Genomic DNA, 19,097 nt, shown 5'->3' with positions numbered 1-19,097 from the left:
ATAAAGTGAAAATAAAAATTAAAAAAAAAATTAAAAAAACTAGAAATAGAATCAGCATATGATTGAGCAGTTCCACTCCTGGGCGTATACCTGGAAAAATCTATAATTTAAAAAGATATATGCACCCTAATATTCAGAGCAGCACTATTTACAACAGCCAAGACATGGCAGCAACATAAGTGTCCATCGACAGATGAATGGACAAGAAGATGTGGTACAGATACACAATGCAGAAGTAAAAAAGAGTGAAATACTGCCATTTGCAGCAATATGGATGGACCCAGAGATTATCCTAAGTGAAGTAAATCAGATAAAGACAAATATCATATGATATCACTTATATGTGGAATCTTTAAAAAATGGTACGAGTGAACTCATTTACAAAACAGGCTCACAGATATAGAAAACAAACTTATGGTTACCAAAGGGATGTAGAGGGATAAATTAGGAATTTGGAACTAAAACATGCATACTACTACTTATAAAATGGCTTCCTGTGTGGCTCAGTGGTAAAGAATCTGCCTGCCAAGCAGGAAATGAGAGTTTGATCCCTAGGTTGGGAAGATCCCCTGAAGACAGAAATAGCAACCCACTCCAGTGTTCTTGCCTAGAGAATCCCATGGACAGAGAAGCCTGGTGGGCTACAGTTCCTGGGGTCACAAAAGAGTCAGACATGACTTAGTGATTAAGCAACCACAACAATATATGAAATAGATAACAATCATACCTTCTGTATAGCACAGGGAACTATACTCAATATCTTATAATAACCAACAATGGGAAAGAGTCTAAAAAAGAACATATATATCTCAATTTGCTATACACCTGAAACTAACACAACATTGTAAATCAACTATATTTCAATTTAAAAAATTTATATATATTTGGGATCATATTTAAAATGTGGTTTCACAATTCCCTTTTTTTGTGTGCATGTGCCATGAGGCTTGGATCCTAGTTTCCTGACCAGGAATTGAACCCACACCATAACAGTGAATGTACAGATTTCTAATCACTGGACTTCCAAGGAATTCCCCGATTTCTTTTTTTTCCACTTAAAATTATATCTCAGAGAGCTTATACATATAATGTATATGAACCAGTACGTATAATGTTGCTTTATTCTTTTTAACTGCTGCATACTCTTCCATAGCTTGTTTACATTGTTGCTTATTTACTTCTACCTTCATCCCTACATTGATGTACATGAAATTGTTCTGAGTCTGGAGTTAATAAAAATAAGGTAACAATGAACAACCTGGTATGTACAGCTTTGCCCACAGGTGGTCTTGCTTTAGGATCAGTTCAGTTCAGTTCAGTTGCTCAGTCGTGTTCGACTCTTTGCGACCCCATGAATCGCAGCATGCCAGGCCTCCCTGTCCATCACCATCTCCCGGAGTTCACTCAGACTCGCCTCCATTGAGTCCGTGATGCCATCGAGCCATCTCATCCCCTGTCGTCCCCTTCTCCTCCTGCCCCCAATCCCTCCCAGCATCATTCTTTTCCAATGAGTCAACTCTTCGCATGAGGTGGCCAAAGTACTGGAGCTTCAGCTTTAGCATCAGTCCTTCCAAAGAAATCCCAGGGTTGATCTCCTTCAGAATGGACTGGTTGGATCTCCTTGCAGTCCAAGGGACTCTCAAGAGTCTTCTCCAATATTCTACTACCCCCCCAAAAAAAGTTCAACTCCAGAAAGACTAGGCTGTTTACACTCCCCTCAATCACATGACAGAACCACTTTCTCCATGTTCTCATGCACACTGTAAATTAGTAATTAGTGGCAATATAGGATGTTTAAAAAAGTAAGAGATTATTCTTTTAACTCACATTTTATATATAGTAGTATGCATGTTTTAGTCCCAAATTTATCCCTCTACACCCCTTTGATAACCATGTTTGTTTTCTATATCTGTGAGTCTATTTTGTAAATAAGTTCATTTGTACCATTTTTTTTGTTCCACACTTAAGCAATATCATAGATTGTTTTTCTCTGTGTTACTTACTTCACCCAGTATGATAACCTCTAGGTCCATCCATGTTACTGCAAATGACATTATTTCATCGTATTATGTGGCTGAGTAATATTCCATTGTAGATATGTACCATATCTTCTTTGTCTATTCATTTGCCTATGGACATTTAGGATGCTTTCATCCTGAATGAATAGTCCTGGCTATTGTAAACAGCACTGCAATGAACATTGGGGTGCGTTTTTCTTTCAGTACATGCTTGGGACTAGAATTTCTGGGTCATATTTAGAATCCCCATGGACAGAGGAGCCTGGAGGGCTTAGTCCATGGGGTCGTGAAGAGTCAGATATGACTGAGCGACTAAGCACACACAGGCTGGCTCTGTTTTTCAGTTTTCTTTAAGAAACCCATGCCCACCCTCTCCACCATTTACTGTTTGTAGATGTTTTTGATGGTGGCCATTCTGACCACTGTGAGATGATACCTCATTGTAGCTTTGATTTGCATTTCTCTAACAATTAGTGACGTTGAGCATCTTTTCATGTGCCTTTTGGCCATCCAAAAGGACTTCTTTGGAGAAATGTCTATTTAGATCTTCTTGTGATTGGGTTGTTTTTTTTTTTTTTTGATATGGAGCTACAAGTATGATTTGTATACTTTGGAGATTAATCCTTTGTCGGTCACTTCATTTGCAAGTATTTTCTCCCATTCTGTAGGCTGTCTCCATTTTGTCAGTGGTTTCCTTTACTGTCAAGAGCTTTTAAGTTCAGTTAGGTCTCATTTGTTTATTTTTGTTTTTGTTTCCATTACTCCAGGAGACAGATCCCCAAAAGACATTGCTGTGATTTATGTCAAAGAGTGCCCTGCTTACGCTTTCCTGCAGGAGTTTTATAGCATCCGGTCTTACATTTACGTCTTTAAATCATTTTGAGTTTATTTTTGTGCATGTTGTTAGAGAATGTTCTCATTTCATTCTTTTACATGTAGCTATCCAGTTTTTCCAGCACCACTCACTGAAGAAATCCATTTACATATTTTAATAAGACATGTATGTGTAATATGTAGAAAAGCATTTTATCATTTTATTTACTTATTTTTTACTTTATAATATTGTATTGGTTTTGCCATACATCAACATGAATCCGCCACGGGTGTACACTTAAAAAGTTTATAAACTGGGGAGGTAACTGTGCTTTGATGAGGACAGTGGCATTAAATCAGTACTAATGCTTTTTCTGGGTTTGAATGTTGTACTAGAATGTATTCTTGAGGAATTTGCACACAGTGACAAATAAACACATAGTTTAACAGAAAATAAGCAAATAGTGACATGCCCTAAGTATCTTCCCATCAGGATATGCAGACCTCAATCTTCTTGTCAGCGTTATTACATTAATTTAACCTAATTTACTTAAAGTTTCCCTTTTCATGGTCTTTTTATGTTGCTTCAGTTTTTTTTTTTAACCTTTGCCAGCACTTATATAATTGTCAGGAGCATACACTAGTAAAGTTTGTTGAATGCATATTAGAACGCTTTTAAAATGTGTATACCTTTGAATCCAAGAATTTAATTTCTGGAACAGCATTCTGCCAAAATGATAAAACAAATGCACAAACATATATTCATAAAAATGCTCATTGCAGTGTTATTTATAATGCTAAACAGCTTGAATATTCAATAGGGAATAGGTTAAAGAAGTCATGATACTGTCATAGAGTACAGTGTTGCCTTCACAAACTAGAACAGAACCAAAAGTTTCCAGTGGAAATACATTTATGATATATATTTTTTTAAGTAAAAATAGGTAAAGGGAAGATATGTATGAATTTTTTATTCAAATACATGTGTATACACACATGTATATAAATGAACAGGGAAAATTCTAGATGGATATATATACTTATAAAATAAAATGTTAACAGCTGTGAAATGTCTCTTTTTGTCTTTACTGATACTCCTTGCTTTAAAATATACTTTATTTGATGTTGCCATTGCAAGATTTTTCTTGTTAATATTTTTGTGGTATATCTTTTTCCATTTTTTCACTTTCAGCCTCTGTGGCTTGATATTGAAGATGAATCTTTTCTAAACAGCATATAGTTATTTTTAAAAAATCCAGTCTGACAAGTTTTGTCCTTTTATTGGAATGTTTAGGCTGTTTACCAGTAAATTAGAGGTATATTTGCACTTAAATCTATAATCTTATTATTTGATTATTCATTCTGCCTATTTTGTATTGCTCTTCCTCTTTTCTCTTGATTAGTAATTTTTAAATTCTGTTTTCCCTCTCTATTACCTTGTTAATTATACTTTTTTCACTGTAATTTTAGTGGTCACTCTAGAGATTACAAAATTCATTAAAGTCTAAATATAGATAACTTTACCACACTGTCCGACATAAAGCAGTTCTAAATTTAATACTTGATTCCTTTCTTGTGTTCCCTACTCCCATTGTGATTTTGAAGCTTGTGCTTTTTTGTCTGTGTATACTTGCCTTGAAAGCCTAATGATATCAGTTCTACATTTCAGCCCTTTTTCATAACATAGGGGTTTTTATTGATGAACTTTTTATGTTTCATTTTTTTTATCCTGCAAGAGATACCCTATTGTATGTATCTTTTGTGAAACTGTGTTAGTATCAGGCTGGCTAAACTCCTAAGAATTGCTTAAAGAATCTGTGGGATATCAGATTTTGCCAAATTGCTCTCCATAAAAAGGCTTCGTCACAGCATCTGTATCCAACAGAGTGTGGAAGTGTCCATTTTCCCATAAACCAGTCAACAAAATTATCAAATTTCTAAATTTTGATACTCATAGCTGAAATAGGGCAACACATAGTGGTTTGGATTTACATTTCTTTGAAGTTGAGTCTTTTTTTTTCCATATGTTTATCAGTCACTGGTATTTCTTTTCTGCAAACAAATCCATTCGAGTCTTTGGCACACTTTTTATTGGGTTGTCATGTTATTAATGATCAGTAAGAGTTTTTAGATTATTGCAAATGAGCTGTTTGACATTATGCTCCTGGGTTTTTTGTTTCTTTGTTTTTTTTAAATTTTTCGTAAGTTTTAAATGTCTTTATAATGAATTTCTAAATGTTTTCCTCTGATGGAGAGCATAAATTGGTCACAGTCGAATGAGTTCTGAAAACCCATTAGTGGGTCTAAGGCACTCTGGGCATCCTAGTTCACCTCCTGAAAAGGCCTCCCCTACACAGGGGCCCCTCACCCAGGGAGCTTCCTTCTGGGGTGTCAGATTTCAATGTTCTAAGAGACAGGTTGCCTGAAGAGTTTATATTTAGTGTAGGACTCCCCAGCCCAGACAGCTGGATGTCTGGGGAGTAAATTCTGCAGACTTTGTCCCTACCTTATGGGATTATTTTGAGGGGCTTGTATAGATGGTACAATGAAATTATAACAGAAGGCAGAGGGTGAAAAAAACCTCTTTTTTCCTGGCATCACTGTTTGGGATCCTGTGAACTGTGCCTTTTGTGAGAGAAAAAGGACATGGATTTCAAGGGTATTGCCCATAGCCCTTTACCTTGGCCACAGGCCCTACCCATTATCTCTACTGGAAGGTGCTGAACAGTGTATATTCCTGCTACTCGGGGACCTACAGTGCATGAAAGGCAGATAGTGGAGCTCTCTTACCACTGTCATGGTCTAATGAAAATCCACCTGTTGAGCCTCCTTTCCATTAGTGGGATAGCACAGTTGGTCCTTTCCTGGGTGTGATGAGACTCATTTGATTACAGGCTTATGCAAAATCCCAATAAAACTCCTTGAATGGAAAACAGGTTAATCTGGGAAGTCACTGTTTTTTCAGGCACTCCTGGGTTCATCAACCAGGAGTCATCTATGAAGTTCTCAGACACCTGATGGAAGATCATCAATGAAGCTAGAATTTCAAAAAGTTGTAAACCACTTGTGCGAAACTGCTAAGATTGGACAGCTGAATGTCCTTCCAAAGACGAATTTATTGGTCCTATTGAAAACCTACTGGTTTTGTTTAGGAAAACTTTATATTTAAAATGTTAATAATCACTAGTCTGTTTTCAAAGCTATGAAATAGTTTACAGCAACTAGAAAGCATTCTTAGTGTGGCATAAATGAATGAGTCTTTTGTTATTTTTACAACCTAATTTGTAAATGTCAAAAGAAAATGGCTTGACGCCATTTCCTCATTACAAAAACAATGACTGTGACGTAAAAACGGGAAAAAAAGGGGCACAACAAAAGAAAGGTAAACCTCTCCTTGCGCTCTCTACTCCCCTTCCTGACACCCCTTCCCTGGCCCATGTAGGTGTGGCAACTACCGTAGGGCAACTGTCTTAGAGACAGTCCTCAGAGAAGCTGCAGGAAAGGCCGGAGCCAAGGCCTGGAGGTGGAAGGGGGGATGCAGACCCTCCCTGGTAACAAGAGAAGGGCAAACTCCAACCGCAGGGAGATGATGCCACTTGTGGGCTCTCAGATTGGAGGGAAACGAGCTGAGTGACGGGGCCTCGCGCACAGCTGGGTGGAGGGGGAGACCGTGCGTGCGGAGGTGGAGGGGAGGGTCCTGCTGAACTCCCCACCAGCCCCTGGGAGGGGGGTTCGGAGGGCGAGCTCGGTGGTGACGCGGGGCCCTCACGTGACCGCGAGCTGCAGAGCGACGCAGCCTTCGGTGCAGGCGTCACTCCTGTCTGGGAACCAGCTCCCCGCTGCCCTGCGCACGGCGGGCTGGCATCGGGCCCCGCGGCAAGCGGAGCAGGTAAGGGCCCCGCGCACAGAAGCCAGAGCGGCAGCGGACTGCCAACCCGGGAGCTGGCCTGGGGATGGGGGAGAAAGCGGCTCAAGTTCCCGGAACCTTCGCTCGATTCTCCCAAGCCCTGCTCCTCCTGCCTAAGTCTGTGCTGGGCAATCCTGGGCTTTGACAGGGCGGATGGTGGGGGGAGTGTCTCAAGAGGGAAATGCAGAGATTGAGATGTTCCTTCTTCTCTGACTCTAATCACTGATCGCACACGTCCGCTCAGCTTCCTGCTCGTTTCAGTGGAAGGGACACGCCGCCACGGTGGCGTTTGCAGAGAAAATGGTGGGCCTTAGTGACTGGACGGCGGGGTTGGTGCGGGTGGCGTCTCGCAAGGTGCGCAGGGACGTTTGATAACCGGGTTCCTGAATCCAGAAAAGCGAGTATTGGGATCTGCGTCCTGGATGCTAGTCCAAGCGCTCAGTGCCTTTCCTCTCTCTTGTCTGACGACAGTGATTGTGGGGCAGTGTTTGTGGCGAGGCGAGGGAAGAAGAAGAGCAAACTGCACAGGATCTGCGGAGGTTAGTGTGGGTACGGACACTCGCTGTGAACCGTGGAAGTGCTATACGAATATTCTCTATGACAGGAACTTAGGCGCCGCTATCTGGATGGTGTATAGGGTGGCTCTATAGGGGACTTTCTCTAAACTGTGTTTAGTTACCAAGCTTGGGCTCTTTAACTTAAAGTGTATGTTGAAGACCAATAAAGACAGCAACTTTTCTATGGATGCTTTTTTTTGCACCTCAGATAATACTGCGAAAATACAAATTGCTGTCTCAAAGAACTACTTTTTTTTTTTTTTTTTGGAGATAACCTTTGCGGGGGAGGGATGGAGATTTTGCAGAAGCAAAAGCCCCCGACTCCCAACACACATCCTGTCTCTTTTGTTGGAGCCTGCTAGAGATGGGTTTAAGGAGAAGTAAATGGCAGTAGGCTGTCATTCTAGAGTATAGGATCTACGGGCCTCCATCTGTCTCCCTGTTTTCCAGTTTTCCAGATTCTTCCACCTGTTGGCACAGGTGAAGGAAATGATAGACTGGGGAGAAGCCCTAGAATCCTACAGGTGGTTTTAGAACGATTCGCCTCTGTTGCTCCCCTTTTACCTGCCTCCCTTTTCTACCCTGCCTGTTTCAGTGCTGGAGAAGCCCTAGGTTTTGTTTGCCAGAGAACGGGTGTCTAAATCCAGATTGTTATTGTTTGGTCACCAAGTCATGTCTGACTCTTCTGCAACCCCATGGGCTGTAGCCAGCCAGACTCCTCAGTCCATGGGATTTCCCAAGCTAGAATACTGGAGTCGATTGCCATTTCCTTCTCCAGGGGATCTTCCTGACCCAGGGATTGAACCCAAGTCTCTTGCATTGACAGACATTGGCAGGCAGATACTTTACCACTGAGCCACCAAGCCACCAGGGAAGCCCAGTAAGGTGGGTACTGGGACCCATGTTTTAGATGCTGAAATGTCATAAGTACTCACCATTTACCTTTCTTTTTTTCTCTGTTTGTTCCTAGGTCTTCTCATAGGGCAACAGTAGGGCTCTTTACCACTGAAAGCAAAGGAAAGTGGGAGACTGGCCTGGAACTGTGGAGGTTGGTGTGAAGATGGACAATGCATAGGGTTAACAAGAGAGGGTGGGCATATAAGATGGCTGAGACTTGAGAGAGTGTCAGTGGAGGGTTCTTCCACTTCTGCACTCTGCCAGATTTCCCCAGTGTTGCCATCCTCCCTGCTGATATCAGTGCAGGAAATGGTAGGAACATTGGGGTAAGCGTGGGCTGCAGTGGGACTGAGAGAAGACTTGAGAGGATGGATCATATTAGCAAATTGGACATGGGCTCTCACAAGGCAGGGATTGGAGTCAGGGATCAGGGTACTTGTCTATTCTGTGAAAGATCTGATCTCTAGTACCTGTTTGTTTACTTGTCCACAGCTGGGTCTACAGGTCTGAAAGGCTTGAGATCACTGGAAGCAAGGAAATAAGGAGGATATTATTCCTGATCAGTATATGCTGGTAAGAGGATGGGGATTGCCCGGGTAGACATCTAAGGTGGGTTGTTGGAGGTGAGTGTCTATCTGAAGGTATCCAGTGTCCAGTCTGGAGGATACTTAGCCTCCCCCTTTTCCAGGCACTCTCCTCACCATCCCTTCACTTACCCCACACCTTCACCTTTATTGTGATAACAGGAAATGGGGTGAATTGAAGAGGATAGAGAGAGGTTTGTTAATAATATATGTCATTGTAAACAAAATCTTCACTCCCGTCTGTTTCTCCATCTGTCTGTCTGTCTCTAGGTCCACAGATCTCATGAGTTTATAGATCTCCTTTAGGATATACCTCCAGTCAAGAGAAGGAAAGAGGAGGGAACTGCCTTGATCATTACAGGTTGGTATGAGGGTGGGGACCTGTGGGAGTGGTGACCAGAGTAGGTCCAGTAAAAATTAGGGTGTGAGGGCTTCAGTCTACCATCCGTAGTCAGTGCTACCACCATCCTTTCCACTGTTCATTTGATGTAAGAAAACGTGTATGGAAGTGCCCTGGGGGAAATTGTTGGGCACTGGGAAAGATGGAGAGGGGATAAAAGGGATGGAAGGAGAATTTGCTAATTATCTTCTTCTCCCACAAAGCACATCATTTTTACACTTCCCTATTCTGTGTATCTGTCTGTGTGATGCACAGAATTAGAAGAGAAACTTTAGCCAGTTTCCTTCCTCCACTTCTAGGTCCATTTCCAGTGGCAGCTCTGCTGGCCTTTGAGTGGCTGAAGACCAGCACCCTTGCAGGGTTACATGCAGACCTACTACCCTCTTTTCCCAGTCTAATTGAACCGTTTTGTATCTTGTTCTTGCCTTCATCAAGGGTGATTACATGGGTCGCATTCAGGAAGTGGGCTTGGTGACTGCAGGACTGATGTTCTGGGCTGGTGCCTGCTACTGCATTTACAGATTAACCAAGGGAAGAGCCCAGAGTGTGAGGCGACTTACCAGAAATGGGTCCAAAGTCAAGATGGAGACTGTGGCTGGGATACAAAAGCAGACCTTGGCCATGTGTGAAGCCATGGTTGGGACAGAGATTGAGACTAGACCCAAGCCCAAGACCGGAGCAGAAGCTGGAGCAAGAGATAGGTCTGGAGCTGAAGTAGAGACTAAGGTCACTGCTACAGACAGAAGCAAAGCCTATTCTCAAGCCAAGGCAATGGCTGAGGCAGAGACAGAGACCCAATCTGAGGCCAAAACGGTGGCTGGAACAGTGATAATAACAGAGGCAGTGATTCTGACTGACACCAAAGCCAGTGAAGTGGCCATGAGGGAGGCAGTGACCCAAACTGACTCTGGGTCTGGGAAACTGATCAAGAAAGAGGCAGTGACCCAGACCAAAGCTAAAGCTTGGGCACTTGCTACTAAGGTAGAGACCAAGAAAGAAGCAATGACCCAGACCAAAGCAGAAGCTCATATATTGGCCGGAAAAGAGATAGAAATGAACAGAGTGGTGGTGACACAGAATGAGGCCTTGACAGTAATCAGGGAAGTGACCAAGACGGGCACCATAAACAAGATCAGAAGTGTGGCTGACACCAAGGCAAGAGCCCTGGAAGAGACTGTGAGTGTGGCTAAGACTCTGTCTGAGGTCTGGTCTGGTACCTCAGTTGATGCTCAGGGAAATCCTAATTTTGTGTCCGAGGCAGAAGCTGGAGCAGTCATGAAGCCCTGTTCACTGTCTCAGGCTGTGGCCGAGATCCAGATTGACAGTGTTCTTGGTACTGAGGTTGAGGCCAAGGGGAATTGCAAAACCAGGTCTCAGGCAGGGTCTTTGGCAGATATGAGGGCTTCTGCTCAGCCTCAAGTTGTAGCCAAGGCCCAGGCTGAGGCCATGCTTGGGGTGGCAGTTGATGTAGGGGGTAATACCAAGGCCATGTGTGAAGCAGGGGTTGGGGCAGATACAAGTGTTTCTCCACAATCTCAGACTGTGACCAAGAAACAGGCTGAGACAGTGTCTGGTGCCAGGGTTGATGACAGGGCAAATACCAGTGTCATATCTAGGGCAATGATGGGAGCTGACATGACGGCTGCCACACAGCCTCTAGTTGTAGCCAATACTCAGATTGAATTTGCACCTGATGCCTGGGTTAAGGGTAGAGACAGTCCCTATGCTGTATCCATGGTGAGGGCTGGAACAGACACTGAGTCCCATATGCAGCCTCAGCCTATGATCCATGTCCAGGCTGATGCTGTGCCTGATGACAGGGTTAAGGCTCAAGGCAATGCCAACACCAAGTCTAAAGAAGAAGCTGGGACAGACAGAAAGGCACAGTCTCAGACTTCGACCAAGAGCCAGGCTGAGGCTCTGCCTACCACCAGACGTAAAGCTAGGAGCAAAGCCAAAGGCAAGAGTAAGGCAGGGCTTGGAATGGAGATGAAAACCTGTGCACAGCCTCAAGCTGGGGTCAGGGCCCAAGCTGATGTTTCCCCTGATTCCAGAATTGATGGCAAGGGTGATCCGGATGCTATTTCCGGGGCAGGGGCTAAGGCAGAACTGAGGGCCTCTGGTGAACCTCAGGATATGGCCATTTCTCAGAGCGAGGTCTTACCTGGTGCCCAGAATAAGGTCCAGGACAATCCCAATGCTGTTTCTAAGGCAGAGACTGGGTCAGATACAAAGAGCTCTGCTCAGTCCCAGGCTGTGGCCAGTTCCCAGGGGGAAGCCTTGCCTGGTGTCAAGAAGAAGGCTCTGGGCAGTGCCAGTGCTGTGTCTAAGACAGGGGCTGGTCCAGATGCAAAGGGCTCGGCCCAGCCTCTGACTGATGCAGTAGGCCCTGCCCAGCTCCAGGCTGTGGCCAGTTCCCAGGGTGAGGCTTTATGTGGTGTCAAAAATAAGGCTCGGGGCAATGCCACTGCTGTGTCTAAAGCAGGGACTGGACAGGATACAAAGAGCTCTGCCCAGCCCCAGGCTGTGGCCAGTACCCAGCGTGAGGCCTTGCCTGGTGTCAAGAAGAAGGCTCGGGGCAATGCTGGTGCTGCGTCTAAGGCAGGGGCTGGGCCAGATACCACAGGGCCTACTCAGCCCCAAGCTGTGGTCAGTTCTCAGAGTGAAGCCTCACCTGGTACTAAGAATAAGGTCCGGGGCAATCCCAATGCTGCGTCTAAGGCAGGGGCTGGGTCAGATGCAAAGGCCTCTGCTCAGACTCCAACAGATACAACAGGCCCTGCTCAGCCCCAGGCTGTGGGCAATTCCCGGGGTGAAGCCTTGCCTGTTACTAAGAATAAGGCCCAGGGAAATCCCAATTCCATGTCTACAGCAGGAACTGGGCCAGATGCAACGTGTTCTGCCCAGCCTCAAACAGATACAACAAACACTGCCCAGCCCCAAGGTATGGTCACTTCTCAGGGTGAGGTCTTGCCTGGTGCCAAGAATAACGTCAGGGGTAATCCCAACAATTTGTGCAAGGCAGAGGCTGGAGCAGACCCCGTGGGCTCTGCTCAGCCCCAAGCTGAGTCTGATTCCCCAGGTGAATCCTTGCCTGGTGCCAGAAGTAAGGTCTGGGGCAATCCCAGTACTGTGTCTAAGGTGGACTCTGGACCAGATACCAAAGGCTGTGTTCAACCACAAGCTGCAGCCAGTTCCCAGGGTGAGACCTCGTGTGGTACTAAGAAGAAGGCTCGGGATAGCGCCAGTGCTGCATCCAAGGCAGGGTCTAAGCCAGATACCAAGGGCTGTGTTCAGCCCCAGGCTACAGCTAGTTCCCAGGGCGAAACCTCGTGTGGTACTAAGAAGAAGGCTCGGGGCAGTGCCAGTGCTGCGTCTAAGGCAGGTGCTGGGCCAGCTACAATGGACTCTCTGCAGCTGCAAACAGATACAACAGGCTCTGCCCCATCCCAGGCTGTGGCCAGTTCCCAGGGAGAGGCCTTGCTTGGTGCCAGGAGTAAGGTCAGGGGCAATCGCATCACTGAGTCTAAGGGAGAGGCTGGAGCAGGTATGGTGGGCTCTGGCCACCATCAATCTTTAGCCCATTCCCAGAGCAAGACCTCGTTGGGGGCAAAGGACAAGGCTAAGCATAAGTGTGAGTCAGAAGCCACAGGAGATGTCTCTGTAAAGCCCAAGGCTAAGGCCACGCCTACTTCAGAGAGTGAAGGTGGGGCAGGCCCTCAGGCCTGCACAAAGTCTCAGTCTAAGGTCCATGACTACTACTGGAATGGGATTGGTGTTGAGGACTGGGTTGCTTCAGAGCGATGGATCAAATTTAGGTTTCAGGCTAGGGATGGATACTGGGAGAATAGCACGTCCTGGGCTGATGATGAAAATGAAGCCAATACTGAGTCCTGGAGTGTGGCTAAGAGTGAGAATGAGGTTGGTGTTCAGTCCTGGGCTGGAGCTGGGGACCAGGCCAGTGGAGGGTTCTGGGCTGGGAGTCATGCCAGTCAACAGTCCTGGCCTGGGGGACAGGCCAATGGAGGTTACTGGGTAGAGGCTACGGACAGGGCTGTTGGAGGGTCCTGGGCTGTAGCTGAGAACCAGGCCAGTGGGACTTCTTGGGCTGGCACTGGGAACCAGGCTGTTGTGGTGCCCTGGACTGGAGCTCAGGTGAGTGACACTGCCTGGGCTGGGGGCCAGACCAGTGGGGTATCTTGGACTGGGGGAGAGGCCATTGGAGTATCCTGGGCTGTGGTTGAGAACCAGGCCAGTGGAGCATCCTGGACTGGGGCGGAGGCACAGGCTGGTGGAAGGTCCCAGGATGGGGCTGGGATTCAGGCCAATGGAGCCTCCTGGGCCCAGGCTACAAGTGGGAATGTGCTTAACATTGGGTACTGGGCTGTGGCTGTGGACCAGGCTACTGGAGGTTCCTGGATTCTGACTAGTGACCTCTCTGGTGGTGCAACCTGGGTTGGGACTAGTGATCTGGCCAAGCCTAGACTTGAGGTTCAGGCCACTGAAAATGTGTCCTGGACTGGGACTGGGCTGGGGCCTGAAAACCAGTCCAGTGGAAAGGCCTGGGCTGTCACTGCCAACCAAGCCAGTGGAGGGTCTGGGCTAGCGTCTGTGGATCAGTCCAGTGGTGTGTCCTGGGTTACAACTGGAGAACAGGCCAGTGGAGGGGCTAGGCCAGGGATTGTAGGCCAGTCCAGTGCTGGGTCCTGGTCTGGCACTGGGAACCAGGCCAGTGAAGGATTATTGGTTGGGACTGTGGAGCAGGCCAGTGGGGGTTCCTGGACTGGGACTGGTGATCAGTCTCATGGTGGGTCCAAGCCGGGATTTGAGGATGGACTTCATGTCAGTGAAGAAGGTTCTTTGCCCCGTGCTGGTGGTCAGGCTGATGGACAGTCTCAGTTGGGACCCGAGGAGCAGCCCAGTGGAGGGTCCTGGGCTAATTCTGGGGACCAAGCCAGTGGAGGGTTCTTGGTTGGAGCTGCAGACCAGGCCAATGAAGGGTCCTGGGTTGGACCTGGGCATCAGGCTGGTAGTGAGGCAAAGCCTAGGTATGAGGATCAGGCCAAATCTGGAAGAGTATCTTGGGCTGACAGTGCAGGTCAGGCTAGTGGAGGGTCTATGCTGGGGCCAAGGGACCAGCCTGTTGGAGATTCCTGGGCTGCTATTGGAGACCAAGCCAGTGGAGGATCCAGGCCAGTGCCAGAGAATCAGTCCAGTGGATGGTTCTATGCTTGCAGTGGGAGTCAGGCCCATGCAGGAGGGTCCTGGGGTGGGGCTGGTGACCAGGTGGTTAGAGGGCCTGTGCTCGAGCCCATGAACCAGTCCAGTGGTGGGTCCTGGGCTGATACTGGGAGTCGAGCCAGTGGAGGGTCTTGGGCTGGGGCTGGGGCTGGGGCTCAGGCTCAGGCTGGTAGCTGTTCCAAACCTGGATTTGAGGATCAGGCCAGTGGTGGAGTGTTCTGGTCTAGTGCTCAGGACCAGGCCATTGGAGGGTCTAGTCCAGGGCTTGCAGACCAGGCCAGTGGTGGGTCCTGGACTGGCACTGGGAGTCAGGCCAGTGAAAGGTCCTGGATTGTGACTGGGGATCAAGGCAGTAGCTGTTCCAAATCTGGATTTGAGGATCAGGCCAGTGGAGGAGGCTCCTGGGTTGGCACTGAGGGTCAGGCTTGTGGAAAATCCTGGACTGGAGCTAAGCCTGCGAATGAGGCCGGAAGAGCATCTAGCATGGGGCCTGAAGATCAGGCAAGTGGAGGGTCGTGGATGAACCCTGGAGATCAGCACAGTAGAAATTCTCAGGTAAGAGCTGGGGTAGAGGCCAGGGAGGGATCCTGGTTTGGAGCTGGGAGTGAGGCTAGCACAGGGTCTTGGTTCTGGAGAGGGGAAGAAGTTTGTATTGTATCTAGTCCTGGGAATAAAAACGAAGCCAGTATTAAATCCAGCTCAGTAGTTGGGAAAGAAGCCATCATTGGTTCCAGATTTGGGGCCGAGAACAAGGCCAATGTTGGGTCCTGGATGAAATCTGATGAGGCTGTCTGTATGGATTCCTGTTTGGGAGCTGAGGCTGGAGCTGTGGCTGGAGCTGAGGCCAGGCAGGAGTCTTGGTTGTGGGATGGAGATGTAGCCACTACAGGGTCTAGGCTTGGGGCTAGGGCAGAGGCTAGTGGGCGGTCCTGGACTTTGGCTGGAGATGTAGATGAGGATGAGCTAAGTAGAGCATCCAGCCCTGATATTGAGGAGATCAGTTTAAGGTCCTTGTTTTGGGCTGACAGTGAGAACAGTAATGCAGTCAGATCCAAGTGTGAGAAAGATGTCAGCTTTGAGCGTGGGGCTAGACATAAGGTCAGCAACAAGGACAAGCTGGAGGCTGCTGGTGGAGTCGATGTAAAGTCTTGTTCCTGGGATGGTAAAAGAAACAGAAGTGAGGATAAATCTGTGCCTAAGACTAAAGCCAAAAAGGCAGCTGAGTCAAGAGTCTCATGTCCATCCATGGTCCCTGGGGCAGGAATGGGGTCATGGGCAGGAGCCATGATCTGGACAGAAATGAAATTTCCATACCAAAATGAGTCTTGCTTCCCACCTGAAGATGAACTCAGAAAGCAAATTAGGTCTGGGGAGAAAACTCAGCCCTGGGTTTGCCGTTGTAAACGTGAAAATAACGTGGATCCACGAGAGCTCGAAAAACTCATTTGCATGATTGAGATGACTGAAGATCCTTCTATTCATGAAATAGCCAATAATGCTCTATATAACAGTCGTGATTACCCATTTTCCCATGAAATAATTCGTAATGCAGGTAGAATCTCAATTATTGAAGGCTTGCTTAATAATCCCTACCCCAGTGTTAGGCAGAAGGCTTTAAATGCACTGAATAATATCTCAGTGGCTGCTGAAAACCATAGGAAGGTTAAAACCTACTTAAATCAAGTATGTGAAGACACCATCACCTATCCCTTGAATTCAAATGTGCAGCTGGCTGGACTGAGACTGATAAAGCACCTGACTATTATCAGTGAGTATCAGCACATGGTTACAAATTACATTTCAGAGTTTCTTCGTTTGTTAACTGTGGGAAGTGGAGAAACTAAAGACCATATTTTGGGAATGCTTTTAAATTTCTCTAAAAATCCCTCTATGACAAAGGACTTGCTCATTGCCAATGCACCAGCATCACTGATTAATATCTTTAGCAAGAAAGAGACAAAGGAGAATATTCTTAATGCTCTTTCACTATTTGAAAATATAAATTACCATTTTAAAAGAAGAGCAAAAGTATTTACCCAAGACAAGTTCAGTAAAAATTCCCTTTATTTCATATTCCAACGACCTAAAGCATGTGCCAAGAAACTTCGCATCTTAGCGGCAGAATACAATGACCCTGAGGTGAAAGAAAGAGTTGAGCTGTTTTTAAGTAAACTATGATTAGTTGTAATTTTCCAAACAAATTTGAGTAATATTTTGGTTTTGCAGCTTGGAAGTAATGCACATTGTAAATCGCATTATAATTTCTAAAGATGTTGCTTATGATGGTCGATAGCTGGACCATTTTATGAACACCAAATGAATTCAATCTTGTACTGAAAATACATGTGTTGATTTTTACCTTGTCTGGATTGAGATATTTTTGGTATGCTTCATGAGCAGAAACTGAATTGATTCTTCATAAGTAATCTTTGGTCCTTTGTGTGGACTTACGTTTATACATTTGAGACTTTATTTTTATGTCATCAATAAAGTTGTGTGTTTTAAGCAGAAAAAATAGCCATATCTTTGTCCTTGAACCTATGATCTATTTGGAGAGGCAAGATGTATGGAAACACAAAGGTACCGACAGCATGTTGGAGCCTCTGGTCTTGGCCAGCTGTTTCGTATTAGTGCTTAAAGGCAACAGAAACTTCCGTAGGCGACAGTGTTCAGGGAAACGTTTACAGAGGAGGGGGCACTTAAGTAGGCTGGGCATGAAGGATGGGCTAAAAACAGGGCAGAAGGGCATTGGAGAAGGGAGGAGTGATGGGAAGAAAGGCATGGAGGTGGTAATTTTGCTCCAGAGAGGAGGCTGGCCTGCCTGGAATACAAAGTGTGGGGAGGGGGTGATGGGAAATACGGTCTAACAGTTGGGGTGAGTGCCATGCATGGAGGGATTTCTAGACTGAATTCAGTTCAGTTCACTCACTCAGTCGTGTCGGACTCTTTACAACCCCATGAATCGCAGCACGCCAGGCCTCCCTGTCCATTACCATCTCCTGGAGTTCACTCAGACTCACGTCCATCGAGTCCATGATGCCATCCAGCCATCTCATCCTGGGTCGTCCCCTTCTCCTCCTGCCCCCAATCTCTCCCAGCATCAGAGTCTTTTCCAATGAGTCAACTCTTTGCATGAGGTGTCCAAAGTACTGGAGCTTCAGCTTTAGCATCATTCCTTCCAAAGAAATCCCAGGGTTGATATCCTTCAGAATGGACTGGTTGGATCTCCTTGCAGTCCAAGGGACTCTCAAGAGTCTTCTCCAACACCACAGTTCAAAAGCATCAATTCTTTGGCGCTCAGCCTTCTTCACAGTCCAACTCTCACATCCATACATGACCACAGGAAAAACCATAGCCTTGACTAGATGGACCTTAGTCAGCAAAGTAATGTCTCTGCTTTTGAATATACTATCTAGGTTGGTCATAACTTTTCTTCCAAGGAGGCAGCGTCTTTTAATTTCATGGCTGAAGTCACCATCTGCAGTGATTTTGGAGCGCAGAAAAATAAAGTCTGACACTGTTTCTACTGTTTCCCCATCTATTTCCCATGGAGTGATGGGACCGGATGCCCTGATCTTCGTTTTCTGAATGTTGAGCTTTAAGCCAACTTTTTCACTCTCCTCTTTCACTTTCATCAAGAGGCTTTTTAGCTCCTCTTCACTTTCTGCCATAAGGGTGGTGTCATCTGCATATCTGAGGTTATTGATATTTCTCCCGGCAATCTTGATTCCAGCTTGTGTTTCTTCCAGTCCAGCATTTCTCATGATGTACTCTGCATATAAGTTATATAAGCAGGGTGACAATATACAGCCTTGACGTACTCCTTTTCCTATTCGGAACCAGTCTCTTGTTCCATGTCCACTTCTAACAGTTGCTTCCTGACCTGCATACAGATTTCTCAAGAGACAGGTCAGGTGGTCTGGTATTCCCATCTCTTTCAGAATTTTCCACAGTTTATTGTGATCCACACAGTCAAAGGCTTTGGCATAGTCAAGAAAGCAGAAATAGATGTTTTTTCTGGAACTCTCTTGCTTTTTCCATGGTCCAGCGGATGTTGGCAATTTGATCTCTGGTTCCTCTGCCTTTTCTAAAACCAGCTTGAACAAAATCAGGAATTTCACGGTTCACGTATTGCTGAAGTCTGGCCTGGAGAATTTTGAACGTTACTTTACTAGCATGTGAGATGAGTGCAATTGTGTGGTAGTTTGAGCACTTTGGCATTGCCTTTCTTTGGCATTGGAATGAAAACTGACCTTTTCCAGTCCTGTGGCCACTGCTGAGTTTTCCAAATTTGCTGGCATATTGAGTGCAGCACTTTCACAGCATCATCTTTCAGGATTTGAAACAGCTCAACTGGAATTCCATCACCTCCGCTAGCTTTGTTTGTAGTGATGCTTTCTAAGGCCCGCTTGAGTTCACATTCCAAGATGTCTGGGTCTAGATTAGTGATCACATCATCATGATTATCTGGGTCATGAAGATCTTTTTTGTACAGTTCTTCTGTGTATTCTTGCCACCTCTTCTTAATATCTTCTGCTTCTGTTAGGTCCAGACCATTTCTGTCCTTTATCGACCCCATCTTTGCATGAAATGTTCCCTTGCTATCTCTAATTTTCTTGACGAGATCTGTAGTCTTTCCCATCCTGTTCTTTTCCTCTATTTCTTTAAATTGATCGCTGA

The 19,097-nt window shown here is 45.9% G+C and overlaps 1 protein-coding gene and 1 pseudogene across 3 annotated transcripts; both read left to right on the top strand.

Annotated features, from left to right (window-relative positions):
• LOC102184506 overlaps positions 1-7,110 on the top strand; it is a 28,637-nt pseudogene extending 21,527 nt beyond the window's left edge.
• Positions 6,633-16,922, top strand: ARMCX4 (armadillo repeat containing, X-linked 4). 3 transcript variants are annotated; one of them, XM_018045164.1, is made up of 6 exons: positions 6,633-6,720; positions 7,210-7,277; positions 8,266-8,343; positions 8,685-8,765; positions 9,047-9,137; positions 9,612-16,922. In XM_018045164.1, the coding sequence occupies exon 6, from the start codon at positions 9,621-9,623 to the stop codon at positions 16,593-16,595; it is 6,975 nt and encodes a 2,324-aa protein (XP_017900653.1). In that variant the 5' UTR covers positions 6,633-6,720; positions 7,210-7,277; positions 8,266-8,343; positions 8,685-8,765; positions 9,047-9,137; positions 9,612-9,620; the 3' UTR covers positions 16,596-16,922. The 3 variants fall into 3 exon arrangements, with proteins under 3 accessions (XP_017900653.1, XP_017900654.1, XP_017900655.1); XM_018045165.1 differs by having other exon boundaries at positions 9,476-16,922; XM_018045166.1 differs by lacking the exon at positions 6,633-6,720 and having other exon boundaries at positions 7,018-7,277.
• Positions 16,923-19,097: the final 2,175 nt, after the last annotated feature.

This window comes from Capra hircus, unplaced genomic scaffold, assembly GCF_001704415.2.
Source record: "Capra hircus breed San Clemente unplaced genomic scaffold, ASM170441v1, whole genome shotgun sequence".
Lineage (NCBI taxonomy): Eukaryota > Metazoa > Chordata > Mammalia > Artiodactyla > Bovidae > Capra > Capra hircus.
The sequence above is the reverse complement of the archived record's forward strand: the minus strand, read 5'-3'. Positions and strand labels throughout refer to the sequence as shown.

Excerpts from the sequence above, each read along its gene's own strand:
- ARMCX4 (XM_018045164.1), top strand. The coding sequence starts at position 9,621 with ATGGGTCGCATTCAGGAAGTGGGCTTGGTGACTGCAGGACTGATGTTC.